Source organism: Aristolochia californica, unplaced genomic scaffold (assembly GCF_029961685.1).
Source record: "Aristolochia californica isolate CCGP_79_NKW_82.1479 unplaced genomic scaffold, dmAriCali1.0.hap1 SCAF_13, whole genome shotgun sequence".
Classification (NCBI taxonomy): domain Eukaryota; kingdom Viridiplantae; phylum Streptophyta; class Magnoliopsida; order Piperales; family Aristolochiaceae; genus Aristolochia; species Aristolochia californica.
The window spans coordinates 186,658-208,420 of record NW_027181804.1 but is presented as its reverse complement, the minus strand read 5'-3'; the positions used below and the strand labels follow the sequence as shown (position 1 = coordinate 208,420).

General features: G+C 37.3%; 1 protein-coding gene across 1 annotated transcript; it reads right to left on the bottom strand.

Annotated features, from left to right (window-relative positions):
• Positions 1-249: 249 nt before the first annotated feature.
• Positions 250-20,784, bottom strand: LOC137947934 (uncharacterized). Its single transcript, XM_068793793.1, has 10 exons — positions 20,630-20,784; positions 15,035-15,106; positions 14,887-14,961; positions 12,593-12,676; positions 12,277-12,346; positions 11,604-11,695; positions 7,518-7,559; positions 7,325-7,405; positions 5,747-5,889; positions 250-917 (listed from the first exon to the last, which is right to left on the bottom strand). Exons 1-9 carry the CDS (start codon positions 20,633-20,635, stop codon positions 5,812-5,814), a joined length of 600 nt encoding a protein of 199 aa, XP_068649894.1. The 5' UTR covers positions 20,636-20,784; the 3' UTR covers positions 250-917; positions 5,747-5,811.
• Between the last annotated feature and the right edge of the window lie 979 nt (positions 20,785-21,763).

Genomic DNA, 21,763 nt, shown 5'->3' with positions numbered 1-21,763 from the left:
AAAAATGCTAATTTTATTTATCTCAATCTGCCTTCCATCTATTTCTCTTGTTTCTTTAGCTACTTTACTTCCTCTCTTATTTCCATTTTGTTTTTCCCCTCTTCAATCGTTCAATTTGATTTGTCGTGGCCTCTTACATCATCCTTCCTTGCTTTTATTTTTGGGAGATTTGTTAGGAGTTAAAAATAAATAAAAATTAACTATTAACTCTAGGTTTATTTTTGTGGAAATTAATATAGACTCGGGACCAATAAACAATAGTTCCATATCTATCTTGTTATTCACAAGATAGCACAAGTCATCATCCAAGGAAAAAAAAATACCATGTAAAAGCTGTAATTGAAGAGAAAAAAGAAAGGAGAGATGGAACTGTAGGAGGCCTAAAATCCCATATGTGAGTACGCTCATGGGCCTTTCTACCAAGCATTAAATGAACACTTCATAATGATTCATCAGCATTTCTACTAAACTTTAAACGAAGCAACTTCATGATTCATTGACGCCTTCGTTTGATTAGTTCTTTGTTGCCTCCAGGAACCATGTTAAGATTAAAATAAATCAAGAACGCATGCGCGTTCACACCTGAAGAAGAGAGCCATGCCAATATGCCATAGATGTGAATGCCAGGCTATATCCCAACGCTGTCAAAGGCAATCCACAAATCTTACTAAACAATTCATGAGCCACTGGTGAGAAGAAATAAGCAATTTCGTGGAGCAGCTACTGGGTACTGGGTCTGTATCTTTCTTTTATATCAGTTTCTGATATATATTGAGTCTTTATCCAAAAAAATAGACAAAATTCAGTTTGCAGCTAGATAACTTTTTGCCTTGAAGTGATTTGCAGAATTCTATGAAGTCCATCAATCAACAAACCAGTCTGTTATGCCACTTAAAAAAGACAACATGTTCTAAGACCTGCAAAAAATGGATTACATGAATATGATCAGAACTTTAGTCATCATTAAACAGGTGAACACAGCTACACAACCAGATCAACCACACCCCTTCGTAGAGGCATCCTTCAGTGCAACATAACAGATAAGCCAATTGATTAAATAACTGAACAAACTAAGAATTAACTTCAAATACTGAGCATGAGTATGTGATGTTCATAGTAGATAGCAAGAAAAGATATCACAAAATAATCCTTGTAAAATGAAACAAATATATTTATCAACTCTGAGCTTTTCCATGAAATCCGTGCCACTAGATCCAAGCTGCAAATTCACAATGGCTAAAGATCTGGAATTCTACAAGATGCTTTCATCGGCTCAGAATTTTAGTGATATTGCTCATGTTTTTATTATATGAGGTCTTTCTTTAGACTTTGACTACGAAAAGATATTTATGTTCTAATTTAGCCTTTTTGTTTTACTTTTGGCTAGTCATTTTGGGATAGACTTGAACCCAACTTCAACAGAAATAACCGTGTAAAAATGAACTTGGAGAGAAACATATCTAGTTTGAAAAGATCCAGTAGTTGTTCCTGCTTAAACAAAATATTGTAGGATTCATTAACCTAGAGGTCTGTTGCAGTTTCACTTGGTTTGATAAACCAGGTCTTTGCCATAGTGGTTCTTTCTCTCTTTTCAGTTTCTCCAACATCAGGTCGTGAATACTATTTCATGCAAGAGTAACTTCTATTTGAGCCTTGACAAGTTCTTCTCTTAAGTTTCTATCATAGACATGTTTTGACTTCTGACAAGGAAATAAATCACTTTGCCACCATTCTGCTTTTTCTTGAAATTTACATGCTTATCTTATCTTTAAGGAATAAGACTCCCAACCTCATATTGTGTATGAATTGAGGACTGAAAAACAAGGTCCACGCCATTGGAACAGCTTCACTGAACCTCAGCAAAGTTTGTAGTATCAGCTAAAGAAATGGAACTGGACAGAGACATCCCAGTGTCTCTAGTTGGTGTCTCCTTTGAACCTCTACCTCTTCTTCATCTCCGGTATATCCTTGATTTTGGCACTCCGTGTTTATTTGATACCGTGTCTTGTAGAAATTTTTATTCATTCATTGATCACTGCAGCTTATGTCATATGAACCTTTGTTTTAAAGAAAAAATTGATTTATCTTTTTTTTTAAGTCAGAAATGTAAATGTCTCTTAATTACTCACCCTTTTGAGAATAGGGGGTAATAGGTGAATTTATACAAGATATCATGACTACCCATTGAAAAGGTGGTCGAGTTTGACACAATCACATTGAGCAAAGAGAGCACCATTGTAGAGACTTAGATATCTGAACATCTTGCCTATTGGGCAAGACATTTGAGATTTTCAGGGGGGTAAGATGATATGCACCTTATATGAAATGATGTTATGGGTAGGGATGTAAATGATATACGGATTATTTTCTACACCGCTTTGATTACCATTCCGGTATTTCCATATCCGTTCTGTCCGATTTTCTTTTAAGGTATTCCACTTCTGTGTATTTATCTGGTTATCAGCCAGGTAAACGGGTAATTAAACAGAAAATAATAATAAATATATAATTCTTTAAAATTATATTTTGAAAAAAATTTCAACATGTTTACAATGTCTAAAGAGAGTAAAGAGTGATATAATAGCATGCATAATATGGTCCTCCCTGCATATAGGTATGTAAAAATATCCTTACATTACCTGCTAATTGGAAAACAGCTATGGAATGGATATTACCCGATTCTGTTATGTTTAATAGATGGGTAAGCAGTTAACATTACTCGATTACATATACGGGTTAGATTTTTTTGTTCTACATCTGATCTGCTCTTAAACAGCAAATGGAACATTGGATAATTGGATAAAATTGCTAGTTATGGGTTGTTAAGATGTGCTTGATTGTTGCTGTCCAAAAAAGTATAGAAAAACCATGCCCACCCTTAGGAAAATTCTATCAGCTCTTGTCGTGCTCCAGCTTCATATTTTCTATCCTCTATCTATGGTTGACCACTATGAATTCACAACAAACTTGAAAAGTCACCTGCAGACAATTACACCAATAATTTTTTATTTGGTTTTGTGATTCATTGGGTCAACTTGGATTTGCAAAGGGCAAGACATCCATTATATTTTCTGAAAATCCCCCTAATTCCCCACAAGTCTAGCTTCTAGAATAGAGAAAACCCACTCGACTAAGGTGATCTGACCTAGATTTTGTTGGGGCCAAGTCTGGACTCGAGCATGAGTCACGATCCCATGTCTCGATTAATACATACAGTATATCTCTCCACAGCTACTCATGCAAAATTACATGATGATTATCCCTTCATACCATCATTTTTTTAATAGAAGTGATAATATATTAAACAAGAGAAGAGATTACACTAAAAGAGGGCCTCCTGATACAAGCAGAGAAGGGAGGGAGGTCTCATGTTTGGCCAGCCCGTCAGCCAAAGAGTTGGCTGAACAGGAAACATGGGACCAAGAACAGGTAAGGTTGGCAGCGAGGTCAGAAACACGGTGATCAAAAATGCCAGTGCCTGTGGAATAGCAACAGTGGAGCACCAATGGATGACGATGCTAAAAGGGCAAACCCTGGATGACTCACCTTCCTGAGGGATGACGTAGACAGTGCAAGCTTTCATAGACTTAGGGTTGGAAGATTTCTAAAAGTAGAATCTTTTAAGAGCAAATATTGCATAGAACTGACTTAATCAGCAATAAGAAATAATCCTTGTGTTATGGCAAAGAGAAACACAACTTTAACTTCAATCAAATGAAAATATGGAAATCCCCTTTTTCTAGTATATGTAAACTTCAAGAAAAGGGAAGAAGAACCCCTACGAAGGTCTAAAACAGGATCTTATTGCTCTGATACCATGGAAATGGAAAAAATTGAAAAGTAAAGAGTGAAGAGAAGAGAGGATAGAGAGATGCAAGGAGAGAGTGCTCAAAACCAGCACTCGCTAGAGGCATCTGGTCAACCTCCCTCATAGCTCCAACACATATAACTTCATGTATACACATCAGAATTTAACCAAACTTGAATTATAAGTTTCCTAACATGACATATAATCTACTTCTAACTCCAAAAGTGTATACTAGTTGTTAGGAATTAGACGCCTTGATTTCAAACTAGGGAGAACAATAATAATAATAATCACAGAAAAAGGAAAAAACAAGCACGAAGAAAAGACACGAGATTTATACAAGTTCGACTCAAGGTGAGACTACGTCCTGTCTTCCACCGCTGTAGTATTCCACTATGAAGATGAAATAGTTTACAAGAGAAATCGCACACTTACAGGTGTTTTCTCTAACCTCTCTCGGGCTGCAACTTAAGATCATTTTCTGATGATAAAACCCTAATAACGACGCCCCCACATATAAAGAGAAAATTAGGGCAACCAGATTATAAGTCTGAAATCCCCAAACTACCCTTAATGAGACATTAGTCAATATATCGTGGATTTGGTGGGGGCTTTGCCCCTGAACCCATAGGGAGGGGGACTCTCCGTCCCCCTTCCAACCCAAACGGCGACCTTACTGCGAAGGTCAACCCGCGTACTGACTCAACGTAAGGCGTTAATTAGGCTCCATAACTTAACACTAGTAACTGGAAAAAAACCAAAATGCCCCTTGTATATATTTAACAGAAGAGTTCTGAGGCGCATAAATAACCAGCCATGCACATGAGCATATAAACAGAGGGCAGAGAAGCTCTCCCTCACCTTGTTGAAAAGAAAAAGGCAAAGATGATTCACTTGCCAGATACCATGATTGCTCTTAAACTATACCTTAGCTGCCCCATTAATAAGGATACAGAAGGTAGGGGAAAACACAGCTGCTGATCCATGATCTCCACTTTCTCCCAAATCCCATGATACACTTATGTGATCTATGAAGCTCCGATTCACCTTGCTGAACACCTTTTCCAATATCCAGCTTGATTTTGGCTTTTGACATGTTATTTTTATGAAATACAGCATGAGTTCATGGATCAAGAAGGCAGACCCAAGTAATTGTCGACCTCTAATAAATACACACTGCTGTTGGTAAGTGCATAAGCCCAATACCAATTGAAGTCAGCTGATCAGCACCCTTGTAATCAACGTGTATGCACTAGTGACAAGAGGCATATGGCCCCATAGTCCCCTGGCTGCATTGCACCCTTTTTTAGCACCAAAAAGATATAGGCAGCGCCACCCTTGCTACTTATTCCATTGGCCTGAAAATCTTCCAACATTTTTATGACATCGGTTTTAAGGAAGTGCCAACTGATTGTATAAAACTCAGCAGTAGCACCATCAGGACCTGGCACTTTATCAGGCGCCTATGCAATATATGGAAGATGTGAATATTAATATCCCTTTCTTTCAGCAAATGAACTGTGGCCTTTTGCTTCCAAAATATTTCTACCTAACTTTAAGATTGTCATGAATGTTCTTCTCTAGGTCTTGAGAGGTTCAGATTCTTCAAGAATGTCCAAGTCTTGAGTTTGATTGAGGATCTCCATGTTACTTAAGACAGCTCCTGAGTTTTACCCTTTTCTTCTTCTCTAGGTGCATCCAGTCCCCGCAGCAAGTTTTTTCCAAGCATTTTCATGAAATTAGAGATACATATCCAAACTGAAGATAGTAACACGAACGGGTATCTACACAAATTATTTACTAGCATAAACAGAAGCATCTCAAATGGCAAAAGCATAACAGCTACATCCAAAAGTTTTTTCAATACAATTGATGTAATAGGTTAATTATCACTAATCTTACGAAAAATTAGAAAGGAATGATTAGAAAGTTTCTTACAAGCTGATCTTCAACATCTGTATGAAGCACGGAGCTGGGAGAAGAGACAAACACCAATGAAAACCTCATTGTGAAAGGGCCTCCTGAAGAAGCTGCTCCGTGAGTGCCTTAGGAAGACCCATCACACTATCTGCTGTACCAACCTGGAGATAAAACATAAGGCCCTGTTAGTGTCTTTTCCAAGAAAGGTTAGAAAAGTATTTCTAGTAGAAATGTGTTTCCAGGGATAAAGAGCTGAAAATTCTTACGAGGAAAATCATATAATTTTCTAGGAAAGATTTTCCAACCAAGATGGGCCAGAAAACCATATGGAAAATTTTTGAATAAATATTTGACAATTGATGCTATAATAGTGTCAGCACAATTTGACAGTTTATTTTGTGAAGTTGGGTCCAAGGCCTATCCCAAAATGACTAGCCAACTTAGGAAGCCTCTTTCCCAACTAATAAACTCAATATATTTATTCTAATTAATCCATGTTGGACTATTCCTTAAAACTCCCCCTCACGTGTGGGCTTTGGGCTCTACATGTGGATAATTTTGGTGGAGGCCCACATACGAGTACCTGCTCTTATACCATGTGAAGTTGGGTCCAAATTCTATCCCAAAATGACTAGCCAACTTAGGAAACCTGTTTCTCAACTAATAAACTCACGATCTTTATTCTCACTAATCCATGTGAGACTATTTCTTAACAATTTTACTGAAAATTTATCGAATAAGTATGGTAATGTATGAGATTGATTATTAATTTCCATCTATTTCCCTGAAAAATGCACTAACATGTCCATTTAATTTTCCGTGGAAATTTCTAAAATTCTTCATGTAATTTCCTAGTAAGGCACTAATAGGATTTTATTTGAAGGTTTCTTGGAAATGTGTATCCTCGGAAAAGGAAAAACATATAAATTTCCAACCAAGGGCACTAACCGAGCCTAAAGTTAAAACCGAATAGATTACTTAAAATTTCCTTACAACTTTTTAGAGAAAAGAAGGGAACAAAAAAGTGAGTCTAGAGCAGCAAATTGCGGGGAGGTAGTTGGTTGGAGTTATGGCACTATATTATGAATATCACCACAACTTCAATGTTTTTGCCCGATGAAAAGGTCCCATGTATGAATCCTTACAGTTGACATAAGTGCACTTCAGCACACTACAATTTGAAATTTTCCTGTGGAAGATACCTAATCATCATGAAGTCTAACATCCACAATTAAAATGAAAAATATCAAGCAAAGTAGTAAAACCTTAGGTTTCACTAAAAAAACTGAAATGTTTAATTCAGAACATTTATATTGAAAAGAAATACATAGCCAACTGCCTGTTCTAGTAGGAAACTAAGATAGCCTTCACTATGCATTGACATATTAAACTTGAAAGAAACAATAAACTGTAACCTAGAATGAATTAGTTGAAGTCTTTCTTAGATTATTCTCATTGTAAAACAACCGCCACCTAATTATCTAATATTGATATAAGCTTCAGAAACTATTAAGACATAAAGGGCATTTAAGCAGATTCTTATGAAAAACCATGCCAGGAGGCTTCCTAACCACTTCCAAGAGAATGGATACTCACCACTGCTTCTACAAATGGTGACGTTAATGGATGTTCAAGAAGTAAGCCTCCAGCAACGTTGAGAACAATCCCCTCTTCAATCTGACCAGATCAAAACAAATCAGAATATGTGATAGTAAAAATCTAAAAGTCATTTGTAGCAGTTTCCAGTGTTGATGCGGTATAATATAGCCAGAACAAGTGCAACTTTTACCAGGTTCTCTATCACATCATCCGGTATTGTGTGGAAATAAACCTGCCACCACCAAGTTAGTCTTTGGTAATGAAATCAAAGTCTCAATAAAAGATGTTCATCAAATTGATACATTTATCAACTGAAATTGCCAATAAATAAAAATAAAAATAAACAAAATAAAAGGATAGAAGGCCCTCTTTGTCCACAGAGCTGAGAAGTGCTGTAGGGAATAAGGGATGTTAGAGAACAAGGAGTTGAAATATCTATGTTATGAAGTCCTATTTATTATTTTCTGTAACTTTAGTTTCGGTACTATAACACCATCGATTTAAGTTGTTAAGGGTAATACTGTAAGTTTAAAAAAGGATCAGGGGTCAAGCAATTGGACTTATGCTTTTGAAACCATTTTTCTCTGATTTAGGGTCTTATTATCTGGATCATGGTTGACCAGTCTACTAATGTTGAGAAGCTTCTGACTGAGATCAAATCCGAGATTCTGAAATTACCCCTAATGGGATATCCAATTATTTTGCATGGTTTTTTCTGTCAAACTTTTAATAATTTGCAATCTTTATGAATATATTGTTGATTCTCCTCCAACAAGCTTCAATCTTCAAGAAAAATAGCTGAAAAAAGACACCTTTGTCATTAGTTGGATAATTAATAGCATTGAAGAATCAGTGACTAACAATGCCATCCAATTACAGATAATAAAATTTGTTTGGGACACTTGTCGTGAACTTTACCCAACTTCAGATAGTTTGAAAATCAAATGACATCATTCACAAAATGTATAACATCAAACAGCAGAAGGATTTGCATGGTCACTATGCTTGATTAGCCCAACCTTAGTCAACCGATGTCGCAATAGAGCAACAACAGAGGGAAGCTTATGTAGCTGCTCTATTCCTAGCTAGTGTGAAGCCATACCTTGCAGTTGCAGAGACTCAATTTGAGTCATTTTACAAAGTCTTGACTAGATGATGTGCTTGTGACTGTATAGGGGCATTCTAGTGAAAAGTTCTAGTCAAGTCTTTGACAATACGGCTTTATATCTAATAGAAAAGGTAATGATAAATTAGTAATGCTAGTGGAGGTAGAGATGGTATTCTAGTGGAAAAGTTCAAGGTTGTGGCTGCTAGGGGTGGCATCGAGCCGAGCCGAGCCCGAACCTGCCTATGTTCGAGTCGAGCTTGATTTAAATATTTCGAGCCGAGCTTCGAGCCGAGCCTCGTCTCGAGCCTAAAATTGTTATCGAGCTCGAGCCCAACGAGTTCGAGCCGAGCTCGAGCCTCAACATACATTTCAAATTTTTCAAAAAATATATATCGAATAAAATGTATATAAAATTATGCATACATTTTATATAAAATTGGGCATGACCTCTACATAAAATTGGGCATAACTTATATATATAATATATGTATAAGATTGGGCATAACCTCTACTTAAAATTGAGCATAATCTATATATATAATACTTGTATAAAATTCGGCATGATCTTTACTTAAAATTGGGCATAATCAATATACATAATACTTGCATAAACACTCCATAAACACTCCATAAAATTGTTTATACATTCCATAAACACTTCATGAAATTGTTTATACACTCTATAAAATAATCTAAACACTCCATACACTGCATAACATTATAAATAAACTCCATACAATAATCAAACACAACAAAATTAAATAAAATATCACTATCAATTTACAATCACCCAAATAAAAACTATAAATTCTTTAAATAAAATCATATTACTATTACATACTTACTAGAAAATTACAAGAAATATTTTAAATTTTTCTTAGGAAAATTAAATGGACCTCTTATTGCCTTTTCTAAGGAAATAAATAAAAATTAATAATTAATCTAATATATTATTATACTTATCGATAAAATTTTAATCACATAAAATGTCAAGCATAAAATTACTATGAAAATTGCCTCATGCTCAAAGTATTATATCATCAACTGTCAAATACTTATTCAAAATTTTTCTATATGGTTTTCTAAACCATCTTGGCAAGAAAATCTTACTTGAAAAATTATAGGATTTTTTAAAAAGAATTTATAATTAGAAAAATATTTTGAAAAAATTCGAGGCACTAATGGTCCCTATATTTCTATTAAAAATATTTTTTCAATATTTATTGAAAAGATTTTTTTTTCCTTGTTTATGATCTCGCACGTAGGGGTGGCTTTGAATAAATTATATATAAAATTATGCATACATTTTAAAAAAATATAATGATAGGGGAGGTTCAGGATTGAATTTCAATAATGGATTTAAATGCACCAATATCAATATTTTTTACTCCAATTGTTGTCTAGCTTGTTTTGTAATTTTTGAATTTGGCCATAATTTATTATGGCCTCCTTAGTGCCCCTAGATAAAAATTTATATTATAGGAAAAACTAAAAATATTTTTCCTATGATACATATTACCAAAAAAACCTTTAAATAAAATCTTATTACTATTAGTGACTTATTAGAAAATTATAGGAAATATTTTAAAATTTTCTTAGGAAAGTTAAATGGACCTTTTATTGTCTCTTCTAGGGAAATAAATAAAAATTAATAATCAATCTAATATATTATTATACTTATCGATAAATTTTTAATTAAATAAAATATCAAACACAAAATTGCAATGAAAATTATTTCATGCTAAAAGTATTACAGCATCAACTGTTAAATACTTATTAAAAAATTTTCTATACAGTTTTCTACCCCATCTTGGTACAAAAAATCTTACTTTGAAAATTATATGATTTTTAATAAAAAATTTTAATTAGAAAAGTGTTTAAAAAAACATTAGACACTAATAGTTTATAGAAAATTATTTCTATAAAATTTATTTTAAATTTTTTCCAGAGGAAAAAGTTTTTTTTTTATTTTATGATCTCGCACGTGCGAGATCATCTTCTCGCGAGGAAGGGGGAGATTATTTCTCCCCTGTTCTGGTTTTCCGCCGAGACGACCCCGAGGGAAGGGGCTTACGGCGCCGGGGAGGATTTATCGTCGGAGATGACGGCCACGACGGAGTTGGCGGCGACGGAATCGGCGGTGACGGAAGCGGCGGCGACGGAAACAGAGGCGACGGCGAGGAGAGGAAGAAATCGAACGGACGGACACAGAGGCGGCCGGCGAGCAGCTGCGACAGCAGTATAGAGGCCGGAGAACAGCTACGACGGCGGTAGAGGCGGCGGCAACAACCGATGGGAGGGGTCGGCGGTGACAAGGGGGGAGGAAAAATTCCCCCCCCCCCCCCCTCGCTCTCGCTCCCGCTCCCCCGCTCGCTCGCGATCCCGTACCGATTCATGCCGATCCGACTCATTTCGAGCCGGCTCGCGAGCCAACGAACCGAACCTAGCTTCAGTCGAGTTCGGCTCGTTAAGGTAAACGAGCCGATTTCGGTGTTCGAGCTCGGCTCGAGCTCGAAAAATGACGAATCGAACCGAGCCGATACCGAGCCGAACCGAGCCGGCTCGCGAACCGGCTCGGCTCGAAGCCACCCCTAGTGGCTGCAATGATTGGCATATTAGAGTATGCACATATTGTGTGGGCTTCAATAACCTAATTGATTAGTGCTAGAAGTTGCACAGGAAACATAATGGGGCCAAGGATAACCAAGCATTAGTAAGTTCAGACTATAAAGTAGAGGCTCCCACTTCTACCAGTGAGGCATGCAAGCATAAACATGACATAACAGATGAAAAATATGAGACTCTTCAAAGGATAAAGAGTATGTTCATTTATGCATGACTTATAAAAAGTATAGTAATTATGATTAATAAACATAAAATTAAAATGTAAGCCAAAAAAGAACTTTACCTAGATATTGAACTAGTAAAATCAACACACGGCTATTATCTTCGAGTTCTAGAAGCATTCTTTATGCAGAACTCTAAAGAGCTTATTAATGAAACACATAATTAAGCAATATAGTTAGCTTTTCCAAAAGCCATATTTAAAGCTAAATTCAATTTTAGACAACAAATATTGCAATCATATTTTTCTACACTTCAGTTCATAGGATAATCAATCGGACGATGGACATTCATTTGCACCTACTGTAATAATGTCATAAATACCTCAGCTTTGTCAACGGCCCCTTTTCTAGTTCCTGTCTTAAGATTGGTAACAAGTACAGATCCCACAGTAGATGCATGCCCTCCAGAGTACCCTGCAAACAATGTCAAAGTATTAGACTAAACTGCCAGACCCAAATGAAAATTGAAAGGTCCTCTTTTTTGTTTTTTTTGTTTTGAATAAAAGAAAAGAAGAATAAAAACTCTCTCAATGTTTAGTAAATTCTTAAAAATAAAATTAAAAAATGAATAAAAAACAAACAAAAATTTTTCTACAAATCATACTGTAGAGACCTCCAAGGTGTCCCCAGCACTGAGCCTTATATAATCTATTACCTCTCAGAATATCATTTATGGAATTCAAAATGCACGCACACATTTTTTTTAAAGATAATCGCATTGGGCCAAAAGGTCGAGAGGCAAATTACAATGCATGCACACATGATTACTTTTTTTTTATAAAAGTAAACACACAAGATTACTTGACTTTAATTATTTTTATCAAAATGTGGTTCACACTAAAAGGATTACAGACGCTGCCAATGAATGGTTAACGGCTGTTAACATTTTTTGTGGGTAAAGATCAATGAAATTCTCACTATAAAAAAAATCTTATTTTATAACTAATCAGCACTATGATAGATTTGAACAACCAACATGAGGGGAACAAACAAACCTTTGATAAATTCTCGTGCCTGTTCCTTGCTTAAGGGTTTCTCTCTTATTACTCCTCCATGGACAACCACCTCAAATTTTACCACAAGTCAGTATAAAAAAATATCTCAAACTGGTTATGTTCCAATTTAGTAAATGAATATATTTTTAGCACAGAAAAGCTTCATTATTTAACAAGTCTTTTTACAAAGAACCATAGTCAAGTTTAACTAATAAGACCATTATTTAGTTTAAATCACTGTTATTATAAGCAACTGGTACAACAGCAGAGATGAAGAAAAATTTACGATAAAGTACAACAGTATTGAGATTTATACTTGGTCAGCAGTGATCAAGAGTGTTGATACAGCCTTAGTCTTGTAATCATCAATTTCTTGCAGCCTTGATATGATTGCATCAGCCTGTAATAGAAATCTCAAATAAATAATAAAATACAAAATCACTAGAAAATAAGAAAGACAAAATTTTACCGTGATATATATGGCATGAACTATTAACAGAATCTCAAAGGAGCATTGACAAAATAACTAACCAAATAACAGAACCTCAATAGGAGAACTCCAGGCATACGAAGCAAAATACATCTAAATTTGGAGTGCCTTAAAAACCTAATTGCCCACAACCTAGTGTCATGGTTATTGAATAATGAAATCCAGGGGTATTTCATACATTTTTCTCATGGGTAATTTAGTACTTTGGTCTCTCTCCATTAAGGATGGCAGCAGGATGCTAGGGAACCTGCCCCACCCCGCCCCATGCCATTAAATGCGGGGATGGAGTTGCTATTTGACCCTGAAAGATGGGTGACATCCAAACACCCACATGGATTTGAGGTGGGGACCGATTTTTCCATCCCCGCCAACGTGGGATTTGGTATATACTCTCAACTCTTTTTAATTGAATATTTTAAGTTTACTTAGGTTTTTAAGTTTTATGTGATTTTATTTGTAAACTATTATATGAGGCAAGGTACAAAGAAGATTAAAATCAACCCTGTTGTGAGGTGCATAGGGTTGCAAGGTAAGAGAGGGATGAAAACCAACCCTGTTATGAGGCAAGGCAGGGAAGGGGCTATAGGGTGGGGTTGAAAAATCAAACCCATTGCACAATGGAGCAGGGACGGGGTTACAGGGTGGGTTTATTGGACAGGGATGGGTATCTTAAAAGCCGCCCGACTGCCATCCTTACTCTCCATTAGTTCTATTATACTTGATGTTATGTATTTAGTTTATTATCAATTTACTTACTATGGTGGAATATGTATTTTGAAAGACACACAGTATTGTAGTTTGCACTGTTTTGACTTTAGGTAACATAACAAGTGGTCAAGTCTGACCCTTAAACTGGCATTAACCCTCTTGTTTTGTCCATTGGATTATGGATGAAAGTTGCTTGAGAAATTGAGTCAGGTACCAAAAAGTTTGAACAACTAGTCATCTTGATCTCTGTAAAACACAAACTTCAACCATTGGTAATAGTAGTGTTCACTATGTTCTCTATGAAAACTGTGGCTGCTTCATCGCTGAACAATCCTTCGGCACAGCAACAAAAGTTTCGTACTACAAAAATCTGTTGACCACCAGCATACTCAGTAACCAGCCTGTTCACCTCAAACAAACCCAGTCCACAGAAAAATTGCCATGACCTCTTAGGTATAAAAAGGTGTCCAAGAAAGCCTCTAAACTTCCTCTGCTCAGCCTCGTCATGTATGCAGCTAAAACATGTCCCCAGCAGCTCCTCCAAGTCCTGCTCTATCTTTGGCTAGTAGTAATGAAATTTAAGTAAGGCCAGTGAGCATTTCTGACATAGATGACTCGCCCACTGCAAATCATGCAACAACTCCCATGGCAACCCATCGTACTTCGGCACATAGTCTGCCACCTTCATGTATAACAGCTCTAACCACACCCTAAAATGCCACATGCCCACATGCACTGCTGCCTCAAAACAATTGTCTAGCCCGGGGGTCAAGTTGGAAGCCCTGCCTCAAACAATGAGCCAGTTTGCTGGTCACCTGGCCAATGACTGCTCTAGTGCCACCAGTTCAGTTTTGAGGCATAATGCACCAAGAATCAGATTGCTTCTGCCCAACTTGTACTGTATGACCATGTCAAACTCAGCTAGGAAGCCCTACCACCTGACCTTTTTGGACTCAATTTCTATCGCATTTGGAAGAAGCTTGTAGACACGTTGTTGGTCTTGACAATGAGCCATGAACCCAGCTAGTAATGCCTCCAAGTTCACCAGGTAAGGTGGGAAAGTGCATTGCTTAACCGAGTTGCCAGCATCCTTGCCATAATCTTGTAGGGCTGGAATGAGACTGATTGGGCCTTATTCAGCAGGAGAGGTGGCTTCTGGTAGGGGCTTGAACAAAGTGATATTTATCCTTTTAATCCAGGTTGATTTATTTCTGTTTATATTTTGTTTGAGGAATTGCATCAACGGTTTCTGGATTTAGCTAGCTTATTTTGTTGAGAAAGTTGCTTTCTTGTAATCTTTTATATTATTTTCCTTCAGTGAAACTCTCATCATTACTAAAAAAAAGTTTATAGTAAGTTGCCTTAAGGATTACATAAAGAAATAAAAACAACGGTATTAAAATTTTGCTCACCTTTGCCTCAGCTAGAGTGATGACTAAATCTTCGGGTGTTTCCTTTCGAATGGCTTTTTCATCTATATCAGCTGTCTGCAATATTAACCTCTATGATGAGCTTCAAAAAGTAAAACCAAACAAGAGCAAAGGTCGCTTATGAACTAACCATGATAGTGAACTTGTATCCCATCTCAGATAAAATGTTGCGACGAGACATTGATGCTGATCCCAATATTATCTTCATCATGAGCAAGACAATGAACAGCATTAGAAACAGTATGTATGACCACTAATACAACAAATTTAATTGACATACAGCATCACTAGCTCTGTCTTATGTTAGACTATGATTCAAGGTTGAGATTGAGTTAAACGAACTAACCAAAGCCTGTTTACATGAAGATTCTGAGGAAATAATCAGTCTGGACACCGTCAGCAATCACCACCTCTAGTATCCCTAGTCCTCTTGCTGCTCTTTCTAAACCTTGTATCACTAGTCTTAGTCTATGACCATCTACAACTGCATTTATGACTCAGCTAAAAACAGATAAAGATGGTGCAAAGAAAATTATTGCATACTAAAAAGTTGAGCAAGGTACTCTCCTCTATTATTCATACTCACAAAAGTGCATTCACTAGAGGGCATCAATTTTTTTACGCCACTCTCACAGCTCATAAATTGGTGGATTCTTTCAAAGAAAGAAGACTGAGAGGATTATCAATAAGCTTGCTCTTGGAAGGTGTTTGACCATGTAAACTAGAGCTTTTTGGATTTTGTGATGCCAAGAAAGGGGTTGAGTTGGTCTCACACTATTGGAGGTGCAAATAGAATAGCGGACTCTTTGGCATGTCTGTTATCTAAAGAAGAAAAATCTGTCATGCATCTATGACTTGTATGCCCAATATTTTAACATGATGCAAGATAGTAAGACCATTACAGAGTATTTTGGTGAGATGCGGAGGGTACTACATGAAATCATTGGGTATCATCCTTTCACCACACATGCAGATGAATTGTGCAAGAAGTATAGATGGGGAGCAATAGAGCAAGCTTCTAGGAGGAGCTTAATGAAAATTGAAGTGCCTGGGATGTCTCTCATAGATATGGAAGGTGATTTCAATCTTATAATATTAAAAAATGAACAAAGTCCATCATCCCCATTAATTATGACCAATATGGAGAATTTCAATGCCTTCATGATTCTCATAGTTTGGAAGGCATAAATGGACAAACGCATAAAACCCACTGAGATTGTCAAAATTGGACAGGTTTCTAGTCTCCCCACAATGGTTGGATATTTTTCCAAAATTTCCATGCCTAAAACTTGCCTAGGCTGGTGTCTGATCACAGCCCTCTTATTTTTTATCACTGTTCTTTTCTTCAGAGTCTTCGCTGTTCTAGTTTAAGAGGGTCTGGTTTGAGTGTAATGGAAATGGTTTCCTTTCTCTTTGCGAAGCTTGGAGAGAGATTGAGGTCCTACAAATCCGTCTTCCAAATTTATTTATTTTAGCTGAATGCATTGAAAGCTAAAATCAGAGATTGGCATCATGATAGCAACGGCAACACTCCTAGATCTGCCAAAGCTTGTGCTGATAGTCTCACAACCTCTCTTTCTTGTTTGATGCTTTCTATTTATTTCTGCTCAATTTTTAATCTCATAAGTTTTTTTTTCTTTTTTCTTTTTTTGTTCGCTTGCCTGACCCTGTTCTTGTATGGTGGCTGCTTGTTTTCTTCCCTCTTTAAGAAGATCTTTCTTGTATCATTTGAAAACAATGGTGCAAGAAACTCGTAAAATGACATGGGTGTTATCGTATATATAAAATAGCTTAAGTGGGGAGGGGCATTATGGTAAAAAATTTAGGGTTATATCTTACGGGACTATACGAGAGAAAGGGGAAAATCGGGAGGGACTATGTTGTGTAATATCATTGCTTGAAAGAATATTTTGACATGGTATCAGAGTTGGGTTCATCGTTTTGAATTTTTTTTTTACCTTTCTTGTGTTATCGGCGCCATCTGAGTTGATTTTGGAGGTTCTTGCGGCGTACTCTAGGTTCTGCAGTGGATTTGCAACAGAGACTCGTTCCCATTTGCAGCGGCTTTCGTTGGGTTTTTCACTTCGTTGGGGTTCCTTTGGCAAAGAGGTTGGATTTCGTTCATTTGCAAAGGATTTCATAGGGTTTTTCCTTCCGTTGGGGTTCCGTTTGCCGAGAGGTTGGATTTCGTTGGTTTCTACTGGATTTTGTCATTGCCAAGGTTGGAATTTGTTGTTGGCCGAGAGGTTGGCCTTTGTCGTTGGGTTTTGTCGTTGGCAGAGAGGTTTGATTTTATCATCTATTGCAGAAGTTGGATTTGATGTTGCAGAGGTTGGATTTTGTCGTTGGGTTTTGTAGTTGGCCGAGAGGTTCGATTTTATCATCTGTTGCAGAAGTTGGATTTGTTGTTGTAGAGGTTGGCTTTTGTGGTTGCAGAGGTTGGATTTTTTCATTGGATTTTATAGTTGGCAGAGAGGTTGGATTTTGTTATCTGGATTTTATCATGTTATCTGAAAGGTTAGACTCGTTCCCTATTCGTCTCATGGTAAAAATTACACTGCCTAGGAATTTCAGTTCCGTTTATTTGTTATGGGAAAAGAGTTATGGGGTCATATAGATGGGAGTGATACTGTACCTCGCGAAGCCAAGGCTTTGTCCAAGTGAAAAGTCAAGGATGCTAGGGTCATGACCTGGATCCTTGGCTCCATCGAGCCTCACTTTGTTCTCAATTTGAGGCCTTATAAAAATGCCACTGACATGTGGAATTACCTCAACAAGGTTTACCATCAAGACAATTGGAGTATGAGATGGGTAATTTTACACAAGGAAGTCTCTCCATTGAGGAATATTTTTCTGGTTTTCAAAATCTTTGGGCTGACTATGCAGAAATTGTTTATGCGAATGCTCCCGTTGCAGCTCTCTCTGTTGTTCAAGCAATGCATGAAACAAGCAAGAGATATCAATTCTTGATGAAGATCTGTTCCAATTTTGAAATTGCACGTTCAATCTGTTAAGTGTGTTTTTCTTGGTTAAGTTATACCTCAAAAGGGTTATGTTTGTTATGATCCACATGCTTGTCGTATACGTGTTTCTAAGAATATTGTTTTCTTTGAAAATCAATATTTCTTTCCATCTCATGTTGCGCTGCCATCTGCATCTTTATCTCTTCTGCCAAGCTTTGATGATTCCCCGACAATTGTAGAAAGGTTCAAACCTGGTTTTGTGTATGAAATGTTAGTGTTTGTGGTCTGTGTTAAGACTTGGCTTTCTGCACCTTAATCGACTAGTCTTTTTGGGTTGTATTGGTTAGGTTCTTACATGGTATCAGTGCAGGTTTGTCCCACATCCCGCATTCGAATCCCCGTACGTTCGCATGTTTGGCGAGGGGACTTTGCATTTGCATTTGGCGGGGTGGGTGTTAGTGTTTGTGGTCTGTGTTAAGACTTGGCTTTCCGCACCTTAATCGACTAGTCTTTTCGGGTTGTATTGGTTAGGTGCTTACATGGTATCAGAGCAGGTTTGTCCCACGTCCCGCGTTCGAATCCCCGCGCGTTCGCATGTTTGGCGCGGGGACTTTGCATTTGCATTTGGCGGGGTGGGTGTCTGTGTTAAGACTTGGCTTTTCGCACCTTAATCGACTAGTCTTTTTGGGTTGTATTGGTTAGGTGCTTACATGAAAGACATAGTTGACAAGAGTCTGGTTCCACTTCCTATGTGCCCCCTCACGATCTTGACCTGACGCCTGCTTCTTGCTACAAACAAGCCATGGAACTTGAGTATTGGCAAAATGTAATGCAAATAGAACTTCGAGCACTTGAGGAGAATCACACTTGGGATATTATTCCTTGCCCCCTTACAATTAAGCCTCTTGGGAGTAAATGGGTTTTCTTTGTAAAGGTTCGCTCTAAGGGCTCTTTGGATCGGTACAAAGCTCGCCTAGTAGCTCTGGGCAACAAACAGGAATATGGGATTGATTATGAGGATACATTTGTTCCTGTTGCCAAAATGACCTCGGTTCGAACCATCTTAGCTATTGCTACTTCCCAATCGTGGCAACTGCATCAAATGGATGTGAAAAACGCCTTTCTTCATGGTGATCTTCAAGAAGAGATCTACATGAAGTTTCCCTCTGGTATGACTACTTCTTCTCCTCGTGATGTCTGTAAGCTAAGGCATTCTCTGTATGGACTCAAGTAAGCTCCCTGGGCTTGGTATGAGAAGTTTCGCAGTACGCTTGTTGCCTTCAGGTTTATACAAAGTCAGTATGATTCTTCTCTCTTCTTCCACAAGTCTGCATCGAGTATAGTCCTTCTCTTGGTTTATGTGGATGATATTATCATTACTGGCACTGACTGTGGTTTGATTACTAAGGTTCAGCAGCTGTTGCATACCACTTTCCATATGAAAGATCTTGGCCAACTCCTACTTCTGAGGACTGGAAGTACATCATCAGGCTAATGGTATTTTCTTAAACCAGCATAAGTATATTCAAGATATTGGCTGGTTTGGAAGACACTTCTTCTGTTGATACTCCTATGAAGGTAATTATCAAATACAGGAAAGATGAAGGGGACGTTCTAGATGACCCTACTCTCTATCAGCGCCTGGTTAGGAGTCTCATCTACTTGACCACTACTCGCCCCGATATCTCCTATACAGTTCATCAGGTCAGTCAGTTTATGTTCTCTCCTCGGCATCTCTATACACGTTGATCTACTACGGGTTGGTATATGTTTTTAGGTAATGCCTTAATTTTTTGGAGATGTAAGAAACAAGATCCTGTTTCTAAATCCTCTACTGAGGCCGAGTATCGTGCCATGTCTACTGCTAGTTCTGAGATTGTATGGCTACGTGGTCTTCTTGCAGAGCTTGAGTTTCATCAGACTACTTCTACCCCTCTTCATGTTGATAACACTAGTGATATTCAGATTGCCACCAATCCCGTTTTCCATGAACGCACCAAGCATATTGAGGTTGATTGTCATTCTATATAAAATACCTTGGAGAGAGTCAGGTGATATATTTTCCTTACATTTCTTCGGATTTCCAAGTGGCCGATGTCTTCACCAAAGCAATGACTCGACAGCGGCATCGATTTTTGGTTTAGTAAATTGTTGCTGGTTAACTTACCAGCATCCATTTGAGGGGGGATGTTATCGTATATATAAAATAGCTTCAGTGGAGAGGGGCATTATGGTAATTTTCTGAGGGTTATATCTTACGGGACTATATGAGAGAAATGGGAAAATCAGGAGGGACTGTTATGTGTAATATCATTGCTCGAAAGAATATTTTGACAATGGGACCACAACGAATTCGTTATTGGTCCTCCATTTGGTAGCTACTCATAAAATTGGCTTTAACTACAGAGGGACTAAAAAGGACCGGCAGAGCGGCTTCATAACTATTCATGCTGCAGCTCACTCGTGTTTCAAAAGGAACAAGTTCCCGGCTGATATTCCGAATCGACAACCTGCAGTCCCTCGGCGTTAATGTAAATCCTCAAAAGATAGCGAAAACGAAAAACATCACGTTTTCTTCAACTAATAGCATCCCGCTACTTCTTTATGACAAATTAATGGAAATCCTTGGCAAGAAGAAGTTTGGCACTGTATAGAAATTACTAGACCAGAAGCAGAATTTTAAAAGAAAGAAGAGAACGAACTCAGTAGAAGAGCAGGGGAAGTCGAAAAAAAAAAAAAAAAAAGACACAGGAAGGAAGTACCTCCATCAGGAAACCGGGCACACCAAGAGAAATTTGCTGAAATCTCCGAGCTACTTGTCTCCCAACTTCGTGGAGAACTTCCCGCTACTAGTCGACGTACCTCGCTCGAAGCCTCCGGTTGAAAGCGAAATCGGTCGAAAAGGTAATTTATAAAGCTGTCGAGGTGTTGTCTGGCGTTAAACAAATTAGAAACTTGTGCTTAAGTAAAATCTGCTAAAAAACAAAAGAAAATCAGTCTACTTTGGGAGGGAAGCCTTCCCTCTTTTGGGCTACTCCGAGAGAAGGCAGATTAGTTATACAAGCTCTCATTATCTCATTGTATCGCTCTTCAGCAATAACCATTCACCTTTCCAATGAATTTTTAAAAATAATAAATTGATCACATGAATTAAAAACAAATTAATATCTTTTTTATTTTATTATTTAAAATATTATAATTTAATTTAAATATATATTAAATTTTTGCACCTTTTATGTGATAAAATAAAACAAAAATATGCTTTCCACATAGGGGTGGTTACTCAACATTTGCTTTAACTTCAAATTCAAGTTGGGTGTTACTGTGGACAAGTTCAAGTGCACTAGAAAACAATTTCCAATATTAGTGCCCCAAAATGAGTAATATAACCAAAATAAGATAATGAGTAACTTGTAATCATATACTTAAATAGAATAATCAGGCCTTAACAGTAAACGCGAATAATCAGTTCCTCTATGGTTTGCTGGTTCGAGTTGTGATGAATCAGCAAGTTTCCATTTTCAGCAGCTCAAATAATCATCAATCGTGCATAGTCACTTGGCAAGTCCGAGCGAACAAAATTAGCAGAGATATCGGCAAGCAATAACAAACGAAGAAGAAACCCTACCAAGCCAATCAAGCATCAACAACAAAGCAATCATACGAACCAATCAAAATTTTTTACACTATTAATAAGAGAAGCACCAAGAAATGAACGATTTCACAATGCTGGAAATACAAAGTTGACGAACCAGTCAAAAAATTTTACGTCATTAATCAGAGAATGATTTCATGACACTGGTATTAGTAAATAAGCCAACTAAAGATCTCGGCTGGATATGATTTGGATACCAGTGTAAACGTTTCAAACAACTTCAGCATAATACAATTTGGAA

Bases quoted from the DNA above. Each gene is read 5' to 3' on its own strand.
- LOC137947934 (XM_068793793.1), bottom strand. The intron at 12,677-14,886 runs GTGAGCAAAATT...TTTCTATTACAG, and splicing joins TCACTCTAGCTGAGGCAAAG to GCTGATGCAATCATATCAAG. The intron at 7,406-7,517 runs GTAAAAGTTGCA...TGATCTGGTCAG, and splicing joins ATGATGTGATAGAGAACCTG to ATTGAAGAGGGGATTGTTCT.